Source organism: Amia ocellicauda, chromosome 20 (assembly GCF_036373705.1).
Source record: "Amia ocellicauda isolate fAmiCal2 chromosome 20, fAmiCal2.hap1, whole genome shotgun sequence".
In the NCBI taxonomy this organism is placed as follows: domain Eukaryota; kingdom Metazoa; phylum Chordata; class Actinopteri; order Amiiformes; family Amiidae; genus Amia; species Amia ocellicauda.
In genome coordinates this window covers 13,634,953-13,654,129 of record NC_089869.1, presented here as the reverse complement: position 1 = coordinate 13,654,129, position 19,177 = coordinate 13,634,953, and the positions used below count along the sequence as shown (strand labels likewise).

Sequence of the window (19,177 nt, the reverse complement as noted above, 5' to 3'; positions counted from 1 at the left end):
CGCTAATCAGAATAGTTTATTGATCTAACAACTATTGGGACAACCCTGTAAAATAAACTTTGCACTTAAATTTGAAAACCTCTACACAAATTAGGATTACTGGTAAAACTCAATCTCCGGTTAACGTCTAGACTCCCAAAAAGCTATTCAGACTTTCACTGTAAAACGATGAAATGTCCGATTTGCATGATATCACTAGTACAGTCACTACAACAGATCAAATCACAGGCAGCAGTTTGTTCCTCAGCTATGCACGAGAGTTACCAGGACAGGCAGACAATGGGATAACTGTGTATAAATACAAGTAAGGCGATTCTGAAGGCACAAGTTGGAAGGAAAATGAAACAATGGAATTCAGATCCAGAAAAACTTGGGCATACAGAGTAGCTAGAGATAGTGACAGGCCTTAACTTAAATCCACTGAAATGTTACAGTACAGCATGATATTTTAATGAGAAAAATCTTAAGCTAAAATAAAACCAGAATTTGTTTTTAATCCAGATAGTTTGTGGATTCTTTGTTGGATATCAATAAATATGACAAATTGACCATGTGTGTTCTTATTCAGATTAAGAAAAAGACAACTAGAGATGAAACAACACAATGGCCTCATGTACCCTTAAAATAAAAGCAACATAGCCATTTGGTGCAGATAAGTGAACCTTTACAATGTGACTAACAAAGAAGAAAAATGAATACAGTCAAATACAATATGATGAAGCCGATATGAATATTTTTGCAAAGCAATTAACCTTTAAAGAATTTAATATACATCCTGGAATTACAGAATCAAAATAGATACATTAAGAGCAAAATAATTCACAATGAATTCACTTTTGCATTAACCCAGAAGTAGTGTGTAACCAAGCAATGTCAATTTGAATTAAATGGTGAAAAGCACTCTTAAAAAGCATGTGTCCAGGCATGTACTGTATAAAACATCTCTATCATATAAGCAGTAGTCCACATTGCTTTTGTTAACAAATCAAAACTAAGGACTGCAGTCCTCAAACTAATAAGTTCCACAGCAATGCTTATACCATAAATAATGTTGGAAATCATAGTTCAAAATATATAGTTCTACAAGCAAGAGTGCGATTTCAGCTTGGCCGAAATTTGACGCTTTTCTTTGAGTTTCTATTCCAGCGTGAAAGTCACAGCTAACTTCCAGAAACATGTCATAGATATTAAATTTAAGTCTGCAGGCTTAGTTCTCAATACTTATTTTTCAACACTGTTTACCACAAAGGATATTAAAATGTTCTAAACGGTCTACTAAAGTAACATGGAAATGCCTTAATTATTCTATTTTTGAGGAACATTTTAGAACATTGCAGCAGCATTCTTAGAGATCCAGAAAAGCAAGAGTTTTATTTAAACTTCACAACCTCTTTAGTGTAACTACATATTAGTAATACACGTTAAAAAAAAAAAGTTTAATATACACTTTTAGTTCCATTCAAACGCACTGCTAATTCCATCGGTTTAGACATTTGCTTGATTGCTCAATTAGTATTGAAAAATACTGCCAGTAAATTTATCGTGAAGGTAATGAATTATTGTACATATACAAACATGTTAAAAAAGGACACTACAGTAGTTGACAACTCAAAGTATTAATATCATGATGAAGATGGATAATTGTATAAACCTACAGCAAATTTAACCCAAGTTTTCTTCAAACTGTATACATGTTCTTTGTTGTGGATCCGCTTTTGCTAGAGGTGTCGTCATGTGACTGGTAGCCGATTAGGGCTTTAATGGGAACATTCAAACGCTCTTTGTATTGTTGCCTGTGATCAAAAGAAGGAGAGGAAAAAAAAAAAAAAAAAAAAAGTTAAGTTTGTATAGCATACCAGAAATAGAAGAAATGCCTGCTAACTAAGCTTGCACAGCCCACGAGCCAGAAGGAAGGGAACACCCCCCACCGCCCATTGTCTTCCTGCAGCACAACTTTACACTTTCACTTTTGTTGAGGCTCTGTAGTTGGTATTTTCTGGACATTTGATCAATTTTACAAACCATTATCCATGGCCCAAAAGTCATCCCAAGAAAAGATTTGGTGGAACAATACCAAAAGGTAAAAATGTTAATTCCTGCAAACCAATCTATACTGATCCCATTACTTAAGCTACTTACACAGGGTGGAGGATAGGTCAACACGGCGAATTATATGCGAGGTCAATGGATAGGTTCTTTTTTCAGAAAGACCTGTACAATATGTACGAGTGTGCATACAGTTAACAGCAGCAACTCATTTTTAATCATTCCTTTATGATGCACATAATGACCATAATCCTATTCTGTGGAAATGTATTGTTTCCCCAATACCATCTGTTAAGGCAGGGCTAACCAGATTTCAAAATAGTTAGACAACCATCATGTTGCTCAACATTGTGTGGGCTGCTTAATTAGCAGTTTTAAAAAGTGAGTCAGGTTGTAAATAATTAAAATTGACATTCTACTGCCACTGACAATTTAGGAAGTCTTGCTAATCAATTTACTGTACATAGCTGCCACCTAGTGGTGCATTACAATTAAAAAATAAAAAATAAATACAGTATGAAATTGTACAGCTGGCTGCCTGACCTTTCATTTCACCCATTACACATACAGAGCTCTAAAACAATGTGTCAGGGCCTGCAAATCTGAATGAAATGGAAGTTGAATCTTAGAGAAGTTGTTCACATTTGCACAATAATCACAAATGAGTGCAGTAGTGTGAAGTGAGTATGCGTCCCAACCCTCCATTCCCTCAACAAACTGGAAGAAAAACTGACAAGTGGATAAATCACTAAATAGCCTTTTAAAAATAAGCAACATTAATTAACAGGAATAACATATACTATTAAAAAAACAACTTAGAAATGGCAAATATTCTGGTCTTGCTTGGAGGTGATTTTGAGATATTCCTTAATTAAAAGATAGTAATGCGAATGTAAATATGAACACTGAACAAATACTCACCCTATTGTCATGATGGCTTCCCTATTTTGGCAGTTTCCTGTCCAGATGGCTAGTTTGTCCCCTTTTGGTCTAACATTGACGACGGCACCGCAGACATCTTCACTGGCTTCATCAAAAGACTCGCCGATTAAGCACAATAGCTTAAGAAGAAGAAAACAAAAAAATCACATTTCAGTCAGTAGGCCATCACAAAACTTTCTCATTTCTAAATGTCAAAACCTCAAAGCAGAAGAAAAGAAAGGAGAAAAGCAGAAAAAGATAAAATGAATTTACCGTCTCCATCCAGTACCGGTCCAAGTCATTATGTCTCTGCTGTTTGCCAAGTGTCATTAACCACCTGCCTCCCAGTTTATTTCGGTCATCTTCCCACATTGGTTTTATTCCATCCTGACATGAAAGCAATATCAAATCTTAAGTCCAAATTGATTTATAACGCAAGTTTCAGCCTTAAGTTACCTGTGCTCAAGGACAACACTCCACACAGACAGTTTACACTTATTCTACAAGGTCTCCAAGTGGCTTCCTTTGATATTTATACAAATATATATATATATATATATATATATATATATATATTACACACACACACACACACACACACACACATACACATATACCTGACCATTTTCTTAATGCATTTTACCTCCCACTAATCACATTAAATTTGTATTTCTTGCAATTCTGATAAGATGCAATACAATAACTGGGATGTACTCCAAGGATCTGTCCTGGGCCCCTTCCTGTTCTCTGTACAATGGCTCTCTGAACCTCCTCATTGCATCCCATGGGTTCTCATACCACTTCTATGCAGATAATGCCCAGATCTTTTTTCTTTTCCCTCTTTTAATACTCTCATCCACTTACATCTAGGGCTGTGCCAGTGAAAGATTTTGTATCACTACACCATGCAAGAATTCAACATGGTGGCCTGTTATCTTCTCCTGGATGCACTCATCACCTGAAACTTTTAAAAGGTAATATTTTCTTGTTTCCCTTGTCCTCAACTGATCTCTCGATTTCAAATACCCCGAAATCTACCACACTCTTCCTCTAAGAAACTTGGAATCACCTTGACACAGCTTTGTCATAGTCCTAGTACATTTCCATCCTGACGCACACCTGCCGATTCTTGCCGAGCAGAATCTGACCCACCCTCACCAACTACTTGACTCGTCCATATGCTAGTTCTCTGCATCTCCCTCTCGGCTGGCCTGCCTGCTTCTGCTACCCGTCCATCCGACCTCATTCAGAACTCGGCTGCTCATCTGGTATTCTCTTTGCCTCGATTCACACAAGCTACTCCCCTCTGGCTGCTTATCTCAGCCCCTATTCAGTTCAAAACTTTGCTTCTTGCCTACCAGACTGCACCTAGCAACCTACAGACTCCTCTTCTTAACTCTCCCAAACCCACTACAGACCTGCTACAGACGATTCACTGTATACCCTATCCACTCCCATATCTCCAAAGCCCGCTCCTTCTCCACCCTTGCCCCTAAGTGGTGGAATGACCTACCCATAAGGTCTGGATCACACACTGCCTGACCACTGCTCAAGACATTAGTTCAGACCGCACCTGTAATATGGGCCCCTTAGCCCACAGCAGGGACATTAGGTTTGCAGCTGTTAGCTCATTTATACTAGGATGTATGCTTATTGTATTTTGTACTGATTGTATTACCTATACTTTGTTATGCTTTGAAAAGGTTTCTTTTGAAAAATAATTGTAAAAAATCTCCCTGGGTAAGGGCATCTGCTAATACATAAACAATGTAAGAATGGGGGGGGGATTATTTGAATAAAAACAAAACCCTACAGTTTACATTGTGGATTTTATTAATTCATTCATTTATTGGACCAGTATTTTCCAATAAGGGGAGTGATTTCAAAAAGACTATGTAAACATTAACTTCTGTGTAACAGCATCCAACATCTAGCGTTTTACAAATGTCATGCTTTGACTTACCTTAAATAAACAATAGTCGCATCCAAATCCAAGCTTACTAGGTTGCTGTATGTGATTGTATAACCTAAAGGACAAAAAAGCATGGTGTGACTATACAGACAACAGATACAAATAAGTCTCAGAGCCAGGGCATTGCAGTTTTCCACAAACTTAACATTTAGTTCTGAAATTGTGACGTGTCCAATGGCAGATGTGAGGCAAATGCTGTAAATATCAGTTTCAGTTCTACTTAACAGAAGGACTTGCTTACCGAAGCTTCAATTTGCACATGAAATACATTTATACCAGGTTAATCTTATAGTGGTATGTCTTCAAGTGCTCTGATCTACAAGATCATTTACTTACGCCCAAAAGTCCTCGACTGTATCAAATTTGGCAATGAGACGCAGATTTTCTGTCCAACTCTTGCTTTTGTCATTTTTGAAATACCAAAGGGCCCATCTGTGAAGGAAAAACAACAACTCAGAGACGTATCATATGCGGTGAGCCTACATCCAGTCCACTCTCAGCTCTGGTCTCCTGACTGTAGTGTCTTTTTCCCCAAATATCCAGCCTACCCAACCCATTGCCATTCCAATGGAAAGTCTAACAATGATTTCCATTACATCCATTCAAAATTTTGAACCTACCTAAATGAAAGGGAAGGACTACATCTGCGCTGGCCTGCTCTACTCTAAGGATGTGCATTTTTATTTTTATTTTTTAATGTTTGATACACATCCCTATCTATACTTAAGCTCCTGCCAATCTGAAATGTTAATGCTCTTTTAGAATGAACTGTTCAGAAAGTAACAAGACAACAAAATCTTATTTATGCAAAATTAGATACTTCAGGAAAATAATCTGTAAACTTAATAAAAAAACTAAATAAAAATTGGATAAAAAAAAAATGCAGAAGTATGTTCAGTTCAAATGTGACAATCGTAACTCACAATGAATGAACTCAACTCTCTCTTTGTTGAAAACCTTTTTAAACTAGAGACTTTCTAGAAAGCGTAGACTAAACCATTTGTGCTTAGCTCCGCGGAAACACAGCAGAGATGAAAACATGCAAGCTTTTCACAGAAACCACCACTGTCCACAAGCTCCATTCTTTAATAGGGAGGGGAAGGTATTGCAATTATTTTGGTATTATGACAAGTCATATGGCAATACAAAGCAAACCATTTTTATTCCTTAGCCAGACAACTGATGATATGAAGCTCCAGCACTATCACAGGAGCATGAAGGTCTTAGCACTACAGCAAACTACTGTTCATATAATCTGCTGCTGCTGGAATACAGACTAGTACATACATTTGAGAGAGATATCAGATGGGTGTGCTGACTACATGGCAATCTTTTTGCCTTAGAATTACGCTTGATACAAACTGTATGGTATATCTGGCCTGAGAAACTGAACCCAACTGAGTGTAACCAAAAGATCATTGTAATCTTCATTAGAATGTGCAATTTATACCAAGAGCACATTTTACATTTATTATTTTCCATTTTATGTAACCGTGAAAGGTAAATACAAAAAATCTTCAATCCTTATTCTGAAGTACGATGCCGCATTGCAGTGTCAAAAGGAGATCTTACCCTATAGCTACACGGTTGAATTATGCTTTTCCTAGATCATGTTCATATGTAATAATATTCATGGATTCAACCATTGTATTACAATCAGCAGGTATCTTGCTGCATTTTAAGGCTAAATGCCAAATCTTCAAGCTAACCCACACAAATATACACCGGATTCAGTGAAGTCATTAGAAAAGCAACCCTAACGAGAAAGAAAGCCAACCTTAACCCTGGACAAACTGTGACCCAAAGTTACAACAATTTATATGCAAAATTTGCAAGATTACTGAAAAATGTAAATGAGATCAGTCCTACCTTCATCCAGTTACAAAATTATAAGTTATCTTGGCTACATTTTCTAATTTAAGATGTTTTCTATAAACAAAAAAGTGAATTGTCCCATAAATATACAAATATTAAGTTAATACATGAACAAGTCAAAAACCTAAAGCAAGATTATTTTTTTCTAAGTGTAATTTAAAATTAGTTTAAACTAAGTTTGAGAATCCATTAATGGATGAGAAAATACCACGCACTAGAAAATGCCAGTTTCATTTTTTCCAATTTCCCTACGATGACAATCAGTCTGAGAACTCTCACTAAACTTCTGCATTTTAACTTTGGATCATATGACAAGTATGACATATGTATATAAAAACCTCTTACTTTGAATTGTTGCTTTAAAAATACATTTATATAAACTGCAATAGCATTGGAAAAGTTGCATAAAACAAGCACCTTATCCATTAAAATGTTTAGGAGACCTTCATTTACTCAGAGTTTAACGATTCTAAGCACAAGGGCATATTAAAAATGTAAACCATCAAGCATTAAGTCCTTTGATATTATAACTACCTCTACTATAGATTCATTTCAGCCACAGTTAAATTATCTAAACCCAAACACTGTGGTAAAGCATGAAGACAATAAATAAGCATATGATTTGCTGACCCTGAATAATCTATTTTGCTAGTGTTGGTTTCACAGGTTTCCATAGATGAAATATTCACAGCTGCACATAAAAATAAATTCCTTGTTTACAAACCACACACAATAGTGTAGGCAGCTGCAACACAATAGGTTATGTTTCTCCATAAACTCAGATATCTGACTAGTGAATATACAGCCTTCTAAAGTGGTAATTACTATTGTATTCAATAACTGGAATACAAATGTTCCTAGGTGAATGTTACCATATACACAACCTATGCAGTTTTATTTTCAAGCACAAACAGATCACTGAAGTGGTCTCAAAACCACCTGATATTCCAACAACAAGACAAATGCACAAAAAACAGTTACCTGTTTTGCAGGGGGTGTTTTACATACTGCTCTGTGCTGGTGACTTCAGGTGCGGAAATCTCCACAGAAGGTTCTTCAGGATCAGTTGCACGCTGCTTAATGCCAAACAGAAGAGAGGGTTTTTATTAGCATACATTTTATTATATTTACATTTTCCATTAGTGTGTTAAGGAAAGTACTTTATAAAGTGGATAAGTGTGCAGTGTGTACTGAATTAAGGTTTATATCCTTCAAGTGGAGACAGGACTGAAGGAGGAAACGTGTACATTGTTACATAACTGTGAAAATCCTTTGGTTAAGAGGTTCCTAACACATTACATTGTTTCTGATGAACAATGCAACATTTACAAAATGATTTCGCCTCAACAAACGTCATTAGACCTACTGACACAGTAACGGTGCCCTAAATAGTGTGTATGTACCCCTTTAGATATACACTTATATGTAATTAAGTAATATATAGAACTGCGATTCACGTTTTCGAGATCTCCATAGCAAACAACTTAATTCTAACTTAAAGTGTCAATTTTATTATCCAAGAAATTAAGCTGAAATACAGTGTATAAGAATTAGAAAACTTTTGTTTGGAGATTATGCATTGCCTTATTAGATCGAAAAGAGCTACCGTGTGCCTGCTCTTAAAACAGCACTACACCGGGTGTATGACTATGATGCACATTATTGACGCAGCGCAGTCGGTGTACAGCGGGCTGGCGCTGCTGTGCGTGTCCTATATTCCGAGACGCCGGCGATTCCTCCGAGGTGGCAGCCGAGCCCGTGTAATTCAATCGGCGATTTACATCTACAACCATGCTTCCCCCGCTGCGATCAGACACAAGAACAACACACCCGCTATCTGTAACAGGGTGCAAAGAAAGCCACGTCTTGAAGCAATGGCAGAAAGCGGACATAATCCAAATTCCGGGTGTCTGACCTACTCGATTCATTCAGCCAACACACACGTGTCTGGCTTTTTTGCTCAAGTCCGTCGAACAAATGAATCCTCCGCAGCAACACGTTTTACAAGTTAAATACACCCTAGAGCAGGATTAATAAAATCCACCCTGTACACAATATTTCACGTCTGCCTTTTTTTCTATTAAATCAACTAGTATTGTTCCGTCTCTACACAGAACCAGGTCGTTACAGCACCACCTCCCCCCTCATTTCACATTAGCATTCTGGGTACTGAACATATTGCAAACCAGACAGCATCGAAATAGAGGCTGCGGACTCTTAATACTCCCTTAAAACAACATTGCTGGCATCTCGGATGTTTACAGTCGTCCGTACTGGACAGCTAACGTGTTTATTCCGCTTTTCCCGGTCTCTTTAGACCGTCGGAGGCCCGACACTCCATCCCAGCTTACCGGCTCCGACGTCGCCATCTTGCCTGTAAAAATGCTCCTGTCCGCTCGGCGCTGGTGCGTCACACATCCATTCGCACGACGACTACGGGAGCTCGCTGAGGTCAATCTTGTTGTAGTAGGATTTAACACACACTGTCCGTACGCCAGCAAAGCGTTTACTGAAGTGCGACGTGTCTGACTGTCCATTGAGTCATTGCTTGCCCACCCTTTGGGGCATAGTTGAGTGACTAATTATAATGGGCTTTATAGTCAACACTACAGGGAACGGGAAGTTTCAATGTATTTATGTACCTGATAAATCATTGACCGTTAAGTAGGCCACTGGAATATGAACATTAAAGCAGATTGTGTAAAATGTCAAATTAAATTAATAGTTTGGTTGCCTGAAAGTGAAAATATACACAAACTATGTCAAATAAGACTTTCATTATTAGGATTCTGTGAATTGTAGCTACATAATCATTTAAACTGTCAAGCATTTCCTTTATTCATTTATCAAATCATTTAATTGTAATAATGTAAAACGTTGTCTGATATTATCTCGAAAATATAGAACTTGCAAACTGACCCTTCAGCCAAAAAATACATAATATAAATAAATCTGGCGTGATTCCTTGACATGTTTTATTCTTGTTGCTATATTGAATTTTCAAAACGTGTTATACAAAAAGTAATGGACTTTCATACCATGCATGATGGTGTTCACCTCCATGCGACTTATATGTATATAGGCTATATATCTTCCTTGAGTTCCATTATGAAGGCTCAATATCAAGGTTATCATTTGATTTTGTGTCAGAAAGAAATATATCCCAAAACTCAGTGATGGATAGCACACAAATGGCATGATGGCTGTTGTGCTGTATACTTACCTGAATCATGTCCACCTGTTTTAAGAGTTGAAAACAACTGACAAGGCTGAAATAAGACAATCATCAATTAAGGGTCCAAGTAAGAGCTCAGATAGAAATTAAACCTGCAGACATGTGAGACCCCCAGGACCCCTGAACCTCTGATCTGATGAATAGCAATTTATGATTATCTTACTGATACATAGCTGTTGGAAATATAATAATACATGATATTTGTCCTTACACGATTATCGTATTGGTTTAATTAAATGGAACTGTGATTTGCCATAAGGAGTATCTTAAAGTCAGTGCTGTTTCACTTTATCACAAGGGACCAAACTTACTCCTCTACAAAGATGTTATGATGGCACAGAGCTATCTGGAATGTAGGTGAAGTTTCAGAGAAAAAGGGCTAATTAGTTTCCTATACAGAAATATTCACTCTTTGAAGACCCTGAGTCACAGCAAATAGTTCCATTTAATAATATAAATACACTTTCACATGCACATTGTGTGAATGTTAAAAACATAAACATAGCATAACATAGATTTCATATTAGGTGTGGTAGATTCTGAGTTAAAGGTTGTATTTGCTGATTAAGGTGGGATGATTTATTAGCCTTAATTAAGCCCATTTCTAACACCAACACTTCAACCTCCACCAAACCCTTTATTCTACATGAACTACTCAAAATAGTACTTTTAAACAACCATACGTATGTGTAAAACCACTCATACCTTTACCTGTATCCCTGAATGAACCTAATTATAATAACCCAAGTCTATACTTTACATCTAGGGCCGGATTAAATCAAAACTTTGACCCACCCGCTAATAGCAAACTACAAACCTGTACATCATGAGGTTACATTTATGATTAGAAGATAGTGGCATCTTTCTAAAAATGAAACCGCAACTGAGTACAGTTCTGTAGTTTTCTATTAGCGGGTGGGTCAAAGTTTTGATTTAATCCCAGCCCTAGTCTCTTTTGGCTTAATAAAATCTACCCTTAAATACCAGGTCTGTATATTGCAATTGGTGAGTGGGTCAACGTTTTCTGGGCATTAGTGAGTTTTCTTTGTCCATCTGTGCATTACAAAGTGAAGACCTGCTCAGAAATGTGAAAGCATTGTTTTCAAATAATGAAAGGTGCATGTTTATACAGAAAACATAAACGCATATGAAGTGCAAAATATAAATATATCTTTATTTTAAAATCACCCACAAAAGTAGGCATTATTAGGAATGGTAAAATTATTCAGATTTTTTTTTTCAAGTCTGTAAAACTGATATTTAACTAGCATTTATGTACAGTATTTTATTTCAACCAGTCCCCAAGGAAACAAAATGACTGATGACTATACCATACAACAACGTGTAACTCAAGAATATACAACAGTCATTTCCACATGGAAAAAACCTTACATTGTGGATGCCTAAACTTTACAATCCATTTTCCTACAAGAACCTCAAGCATTTACAAAGCTGGTGTTCATTAAATCTCCTCGTTTTACGACAGGTTTCAAGTTACACACAGGTACAACTCAGAAGTCTTCAAGTAAAGCTAGCAAAATACACACTTGTCAGCAAAAGAAAAACACGGTTTTATGCATTACAAACGACTTACAGAAGAAAAAAGCTCCAAATCACACTGTTTTATACATTTTTAAAGTCCTTGTTAATTTGTAATTGTTCATTTTTGTTCCCACCCTCTCATATACAGCAACTACCTTTCAGTTAAGTTGACTGTAGCTGACCATTCAGTCACAAAGTCTTTTTGTAATTCACTGTCACAGAAAGCCAAATGAAACCCATGATATGACACTAATGTCAATGTGCATATCTTTACTGATATTTTTCAGGCTAAATACTACATATACACAAGCATACAATCAAAGATCACCTTTCATATCTTTATCATCAAAAAGACTGAATTTAACCCAACAAAATAAGTAACTGTTTTCTCACTGTGAACTAGTTGATGTTCTGATTATTCTTCCCTATTGATTCCTTCTAATATTGAATTAAAAGATGGTTAACTTTCCACTGCAACATTAATATAAGACATGGATTTTTACCAGAAAATAAAAACAATGGATTACTACATAGCAGTAACAGAGTCCAAACAAATTGAAAGTACATTCAGGGACAAACAAATACACGTAAAAATGCAATTTGAAGCTTTTCTCTTTTGACAATTTCTTCACCCATGTAACTTCAGACAAATTATTTTAGCTTATTTGGGAAATCCGTATATTTTTAGCCCAACATATTTGTTTGTATTTAATCATTATTTTACATGTTATATTTTACAAGAGTGTCTGAAATTAGAAACGTACAATGTACTAAAACATGGATTACTCCCTGATAGATATTAATGAAAAACAAGAACCTAAAAAGCAACATACATGTACAAGTATCCCTGATTCTGAAGTAGAGAAAAAGGCATTCATAACAGTTCAACACTTTTTTTGATGAACATACAGTCAGAACAACTTTCTGACACACAGTAAATCATGAGTTGGGTTCCTTTATTTGCAGCTTGTATCGATTTACACCAGAATATCTTGGGTTTAACAAAGTCTAAAGTCTTTAAAATAACTGATATTTCTGTGGGCTTCAGTGAGGTACATATAAAGGAAATATATTTGAGAGCTTAACACTTAACACCTGCAACACCCACAACTTTGAACTCCAACCACAATCTACCATGTTTATTATTTTGATGATTTGTAGAATTTATGATAAACTACTGACATACTCTTACAAAAAACCTTTACACCTCTCACCAATAATTTATAATCAATACTAGTCCTACTTAGGGTTGTGGCATTATAGTCTACATCGGTCCGAAATATTCCCTATTCAATGGAGTGTCAACTACATCTCTTATTCAGTTACATCCTCATGGCTGGTAACCATTACTACGTACTGTACCAAATTTTGTTAAAATATATACTGCAGTGTAACTGTGCTATAAGACTTTGAAACGGCATAGCATAGAACTACTGAGGAAACTTGGATTTTTGGAGTTGACCCAATGATCAAAACAGTAAGGAGAACATTTAGCGTTAAGGTGAGGGCTCCCATTTTTCAAAGACTAATCAAAGGAAAATGCAGTGATTATTATTATTATGATTGAGGATTAAACAATTATTATATACTACATATATTCTGTATATGTAAACTAACTTTGTCTGAACATAATACATACATATATAAGTTTGTGTTTATCATGCATTTCCTTTATATCCCCTAAATGTATTCAGAAAGTTTTTTTATCTGAATGCATGTGCCAGCACCTTCAAGCAGTAGCAGAAAGTAAATGTCCCCTTAAACAGAAATCAAATAAAATATAATACAAGACAAAACTAATATTTTCAAGCCGCATTATTAAAATAACAAACTTTGAAAGTATATTATGATGTTAATTCATGCTATGCATTCTTTATATGCCCCAAATGATTCATGCAGTGAGCCTAAACACCAGGGCATGACAGATGTACTCCCAGAGTTCACAGACTATGTCACCGGTGTCATTGCTGAAGAAATGTGCTACGTGATCTAGGAGAGATCTTCACTGGAATTTCTGCTGGCATACTGACACATCTTTAGGTTCTGTAAACTAAACCTACCTAGGCAAAACATGTCAGAGGTTAAAATGTGCCCCCTGGAGGCAACATCCGGGAATACATCTGGCACGACCCTCTGAAAACACACTTAATCCTGCTAATATACAGTTAGTGTTCCAGTTTTGAAATTACAGGTAACAGAACTAACAGAATAATTTAAACATTATTTAAAGAGTTTAGAAACTGTAAAAGTTCTTTTTGTGCCTTGCTCGTCTGTGACATTCTTTGATTTCATATCCTGTTGCTTCTTGTGTTTTCTCAGCAACTTCAGTTTATACCTGTACAGTTGCAGTGCACCGTCAATTTTCTATCTAAACCATTCCATACTGAAGTTCTAGTTCAGAAATGTGTCGGCTTCCCACGCACAGAGCTGCATTAAATTCTGCTATCAATCAAACTGATATTCTAGTACAGCTGAAATGGCAAAAGTATACTACATTACACCAGATGTGGCTGTTCTGCCAACCGGATTACTTTCTGTATAAAAAGGATTTAAAATATCTCAAAAAAGCCAAAGTTTTAAAGCATTGTTACAAGACATCCTAGGGGTGCAGGTTTAGCTTATACAACACAGAGGTGATTAAGAAAAATGAAATCAGACACATTTCTGTACAAATATTATAATTTCTAGAGTAAATTAAAATAAAAATAGCATTTGAAAAGTGGTTAATAATTATTTTAAAACATAAAAGAAACGGAAAATCTAAACACAACAAAAACAAAACAAATTGGTGCTGTTCACTGAAAACCTACTTGGTAATTGAATATACATCATTGGCAGAAGCACAGCAGTTATATTTCTTCTACCAAGTCGCTGTTAATAATAATAATGCATTATTTTGTTCTGCTTTCCAGTTCCTTTGTCTTTACCTATAATAAACTCATATTGCATATTGTGTGAAAAACTTTAAAGTACTATTCTGATCAGTTGTCCTACTTCAATATTGTTGGGCCACCCAAACAGTATTGAACCAACTCCTTATACTAGGGGGTTAGCCATATATGATATACATGTGCTTTTCAAAAAACAAGGTGACCTACACAATTATTTTTGTGTTTGCATGCATGCTTTTATCAGTGTAAATCATCAATTTGGCTAGCGTAGTGCTTCTGCCTTTCTCTGGTTAGGAGGCATATTGATGCACTTTATTGACTGGCCAGTTATTGTTATGGGTTGAACAATGTTGTAGATACTGACATGGTATGTGGTTTGTACAAAATATATACAATCAAACTTGATGGAAAGGAGCTTGCCTAGGAATATGACCATGGTTGGATTATATAATATTTGAATGGCTCTGTCCAAATTAGAGTAGAAGATCTCAGTCAGCTGGCCATAGTGTGAGTAACCTGCTGTGACTCTATATGTCAACTGCAGGTGTCAGTAAAGACTGAGCTGAACAGGCCTTGCCGCACAATTTCCAATTGCAACACACTATATGTGTGTCTAAATTGGTTTCTTACTTTAAGACCCAATTTTCTACTAATTCTGGTTGTAATATTGTTGTTGTATAACTGAAATTAGCCACCACAACTACGCTTATACTCCTAAGTAGAAATGGGCAATATGCAAACTGAAAGCATTTTAAAACAGAACAACTGCACAAAAAACAACAAAAAACAGCTACAATTTAAATATGGGACTAAAAAAGTGATCTAAAACTCAAAATAAGGCTAGACACCTGTGTGTATACTGCCAGGTAAATGTTTATTTGGTAAACGACAGTAAAAACTGTTCATGTATCAATCTGAGCGATTTTGCAACTACATAATTAATGGGAGCCCTAGTCAAATTTCACAAATGTATCCGATATAGCATGATTTACCATTTTCCTGCATCACGTAAATGGATTCTACACATTTTTTAAGTGCCTCAAAAGGATATTCAAGTTTTCTTTTTCTTCTACTGACTGTTTCAGGTCACAACCTGGGGAAATTATACTGCATTATTCCTCCTGCAGTTCTAGATAGATAGATAGATAGATAGATAGATAGATAGATAGATAGATAGATAGATAGATAGATACAAAGTGCACATTCGTAGCAATTAAAAGAACTCAAAGATAAGACAATCTTGGTGGACAATGACCACTATAGCTTAATGGTTTTACAAGAGCTTCTTCACAATTAGCACCAGGACAAAAAACAAAGTTCATTTTTACACCACTGTTGGTCAATTAGACAGACATTCTGAAAACAGTTCCTCGTTTATCATTCTCATTAGATAAAAAAAGAAATACCTTGATGTAATCTGCTAATAATCTGCTAATAATCAAGCCCAGAATATACATATATATTGTTCCCAAATGTATGTATGCTATAGTTGATAAACTGTGCTTCTGGGATGAATTCCACTATATACCATGCCTTTTCACAGCTTTTTAATATATGCCAGCCATAGCACCAAATTTATGATATCAATTAAACAGTAAACCTGGCATTTTCAAACTCCACGTAAGTTCAATGAGAATACTGAACTTGAACAGTACATTATAAGAATGTATTTTTGTGGAACACATTATTATCCTCAAAAACGAATAAAGCACCATTTTTCCTTTAGAAGAATAGCACCGAATAGGACTTTGACAGCTGCAATCTTAGTTATAAGTTTAGTTTGTTCTGACATCAAGCCAGTTATCTTATGTTACTAGCACTGTGTTTAGCTATAGTGCCAGGAAGGCAGGTTGTGTGGTTGCCGACATTTAACAAAATACTGTGAAGAAGCTGCTTAGACGTAAGAAGTTTGATGTATTGATGTTTTAGCACAATTTTGGAAATGAGGAGGTGTTTGTATTATTATTAATGAGCAAGGAATTCAATATCCTGCTGAACTGAATTGATTGAAAGTCTAAGAAAATGTGCATGTAAAAGTATGTACCTTGATGCTTTTTTTCAAGTTTAAATTGCAAATATTAAATGAAAGAAAGCTGAAAATAATTAGATGCTGAATTATATATAATTTCTGCAGTTTCATATATATATTCTGTATTTCATGAGGGCTTTAATCTTGTTGATGTGTGAGCTATCTCATAGCAGTTCAACTTATTTTTAATTAGCACCTTGGGAAATGTCGACCCAATGAGGAGGAAACTTTTAGGATATTATCCAAATTCTCTCATGGTTTTGAAGATTTCTGCTTCAAATATAATCTAAATTTCTTACGCATACTTTTCACTGAGTATCACTATTGTGGAGAAATGTGTTTGTTGGTTCTATTATTACAGGAGATCTACAATCAGAAATCTGTGTATAACAATTACAGAGTGTTTTTGCAAATCAATAATGCATTACCTTAGATTTTTAACAAAGGAAGATCATGTATTACAGGGTATTCACAACTTCTGTTATCTTCATCTATGTAAATCTGATCTTTAACTATTTCAAGTTACTTTCAAATTAAAAAGTGCTTTTAGATATTTCATATAAGTAGGCTGAAAACAAATCAATGTAACAAACCAAACGAAATACATATCATGTACCTTTCCTTCATTGTTAATGCCATAGTCAACAAAGTCAATTTAAACATTAAAGTTGAAGGAGGAATAATTAATGTAATGCTACAATTTTGCATTATAAAACACCTATGGCAACAGCAATATGTTTAGCTTTTTTGTTTTTGTTTTTTACTTGAAGTTACTGCTACAATGGCACCATAAAAATAGTTAAATTTTTATTAAAATTCATATTATAAAAAAAGAGCACCAGAAGCTGTTCTTTCTACGAGTTAATGCAAAATATGAATACAAATTAATAGTATATAATTTAGGTTTCACTATGTAAATTCAGACCTAGAGTGTTACTATTTGCAAGTCAACATACAGTAAAATTGCAGTAAACAGGCGTAATCGAAAGCACCAGAAATAAAATCTCTTCCTATGAGAAAAAATAGCCTTGATGATAACCAGAATAAATAGTTATTCCCATTTGTACGTTCTCATTCAATCTGTATAGAAAAACTGTAAAAAACAAACCAAAAAAAACATTTACTTTAAAATCTGCTCTGAGCACCATTCTTTTAGAACCAAACGAACAAGAAACAAAAACATGTACAAATAGTCCTATACTCACAGTTAAAAACCCACAAAACAGTAAACCCTCATCCTAATGATAGTTGAGATGAAAAATATATATTTAAAAAAATTAAAAATACTAAAAAATAAAAAGTGTAAAACGGTGTAAATCTCACAGCACCAAATGTTAGCTAATGTTGAGGTAAGGCAGCTTGAAAGTGATGGGAATTTTACAGCCAGCGGCTGTAGGGGCCAGTCACTTGAGTCAGGGCATACGAAGAGACAGTTATGACTCCGTCCCGGGTGATGGCCAGTGCCCCGCGAGTTGGAATCTGCAGAAGCTCTTGCTCCCCCTGCACACTCTCCTCCTGGACACCACCATTGCTGGGATTGGCTCTTTTGTTCTTATGTTTGGTGGAACCGCTATCGGCCACCACTCCTAACCTCAATGCTTCCTCCTCTTTCTCTTTGGCTCGTTCTGCCATCTTGGCCTCCCACAGTGCCAGCCCATGCTTGGGCTCATTCAGGCTCTTGTGCTGGTAGAAGACGAGGGAGATGCGTGTCGGGTGGCTGCGGTTGGGTTTCTTGATGGGGGTGGTGGCGTGGAGCTCTCTTCTGGCACATTCAATCAGGATGGAGCCGTGGGATGGAGCCACAGCCACCCCACCAATGTTAGCATCCAGGAAGTTGTGTTCACTATCTGACCAAACTTCTTGGGTTTTATCCTCGGTCAGTGGGTCCATCTGGGCTGCAGAGACATTGTGTGCCCCCTGCGTGCACTCAGGAGGAGGTCTGTGGTCATCCTTTGAAAGCTGAACTCTGTGCAATCCATTTGGCCGGCTCTTCAGTGCCTCAGGGGTTTTGGAGCTAAAAATTTCAGGAGTGCTCTCCATGGGGAATTTTGATAGTGAGGAGCTACGGTTCTTCTCACCGAGTTCTGCTTTGAAGTTGTGTGAGTTACAAAGTGCCTGATTCGGCCCCAGACCAGCAGAGTTGGCCAACAGGTGCTGGTTTCTGTGGTTCTTCTGCTGAGCAAGATCATCAGTGTAGCCATTCACCGCAGTCCCTAATGGGCTGCTGTTGTATTTCAGAAAGGGTGGACCAAAGCTTTGACTCCCAGGTAAGCCAAGATACCCGTATGGGACAGAAAAACTGGGATGAAATGTGGAAAGTGCTTCCATGCCAGGGGCAGGCATGACGGATGATAAAGGGTACATGTTAGTTAGGTCATAAGGGGAGGAGGGATTATATTTGTCTAATACGTAGTTTCCAATGCCAGGCAGTTTAAATGAGCTGTAATAGTCCTGAGGTTCCATTTTGAATGTTGGCGACTGTTCCACTGGGGTTCCTGCCAAAACAATTACAGTTGTTACATACAGTACTGGGGAGGAACAATTTCAATATATTTAATTTCTCAGGATTGTGTTTTTTATCATCTATTGGTGGCTAAAATGAGTGATCTTAACCCAACACTGGCCAATCATCCCATAATACATAATCATCTTAACTTCCAAATAGC

General features: G+C 36.3%; 2 protein-coding genes across 6 annotated transcripts in view; both read right to left on the bottom strand.

Moving 5' to 3' along the window:
• Positions 1 to 747: 747 nt before the first annotated feature.
• Positions 748 to 9,300, bottom strand: eif4e1c (eukaryotic translation initiation factor 4E family member 1c). Of its 4 annotated transcripts, none has more exons than XM_066692758.1 (7): positions 9,166 to 9,300; positions 7,796 to 7,890; positions 5,276 to 5,371; positions 4,931 to 4,994; positions 3,241 to 3,354; positions 2,968 to 3,107; positions 748 to 1,793 (listed from the first exon to the last, which is right to left on the bottom strand). In XM_066692758.1, the coding sequence occupies exons 1-7, from the start codon at positions 9,181 to 9,183 to the stop codon at positions 1,679 to 1,681; spliced, it is 642 nt and encodes a 213-aa protein (XP_066548855.1). In that variant the 5' UTR covers positions 9,184 to 9,300; the 3' UTR covers positions 748 to 1,678. The 4 variants fall into 4 exon arrangements, with proteins under 4 accessions (XP_066548855.1, XP_066548856.1, XP_066548857.1 ...); XM_066692759.1 differs by having other exon boundaries at positions 7,796 to 7,887; positions 9,166 to 9,269; XM_066692760.1 differs by lacking the exon at positions 9,166 to 9,300 and adding an exon at positions 8,734 to 8,890.
• A 1,897-nt stretch (positions 9,301 to 11,197) lies between these two features.
• Positions 11,198 to 19,177, bottom strand: part of tet1 (tet methylcytosine dioxygenase 1) — a 38,603-nt gene continuing 30,623 nt past the window's right edge. For both annotated transcript variants that reach the window (XM_066692756.1, XM_066692757.1), the window contains one exon: positions 11,198 to 19,006. In XM_066692756.1, coding sequence (XP_066548853.1) covers positions 17,889 to 19,006 — 1,118 coding nt within the window. In that variant the 3' untranslated portion in view covers positions 11,198 to 17,888. The remainder of the gene's footprint in view (positions 19,007 to 19,177) is intronic.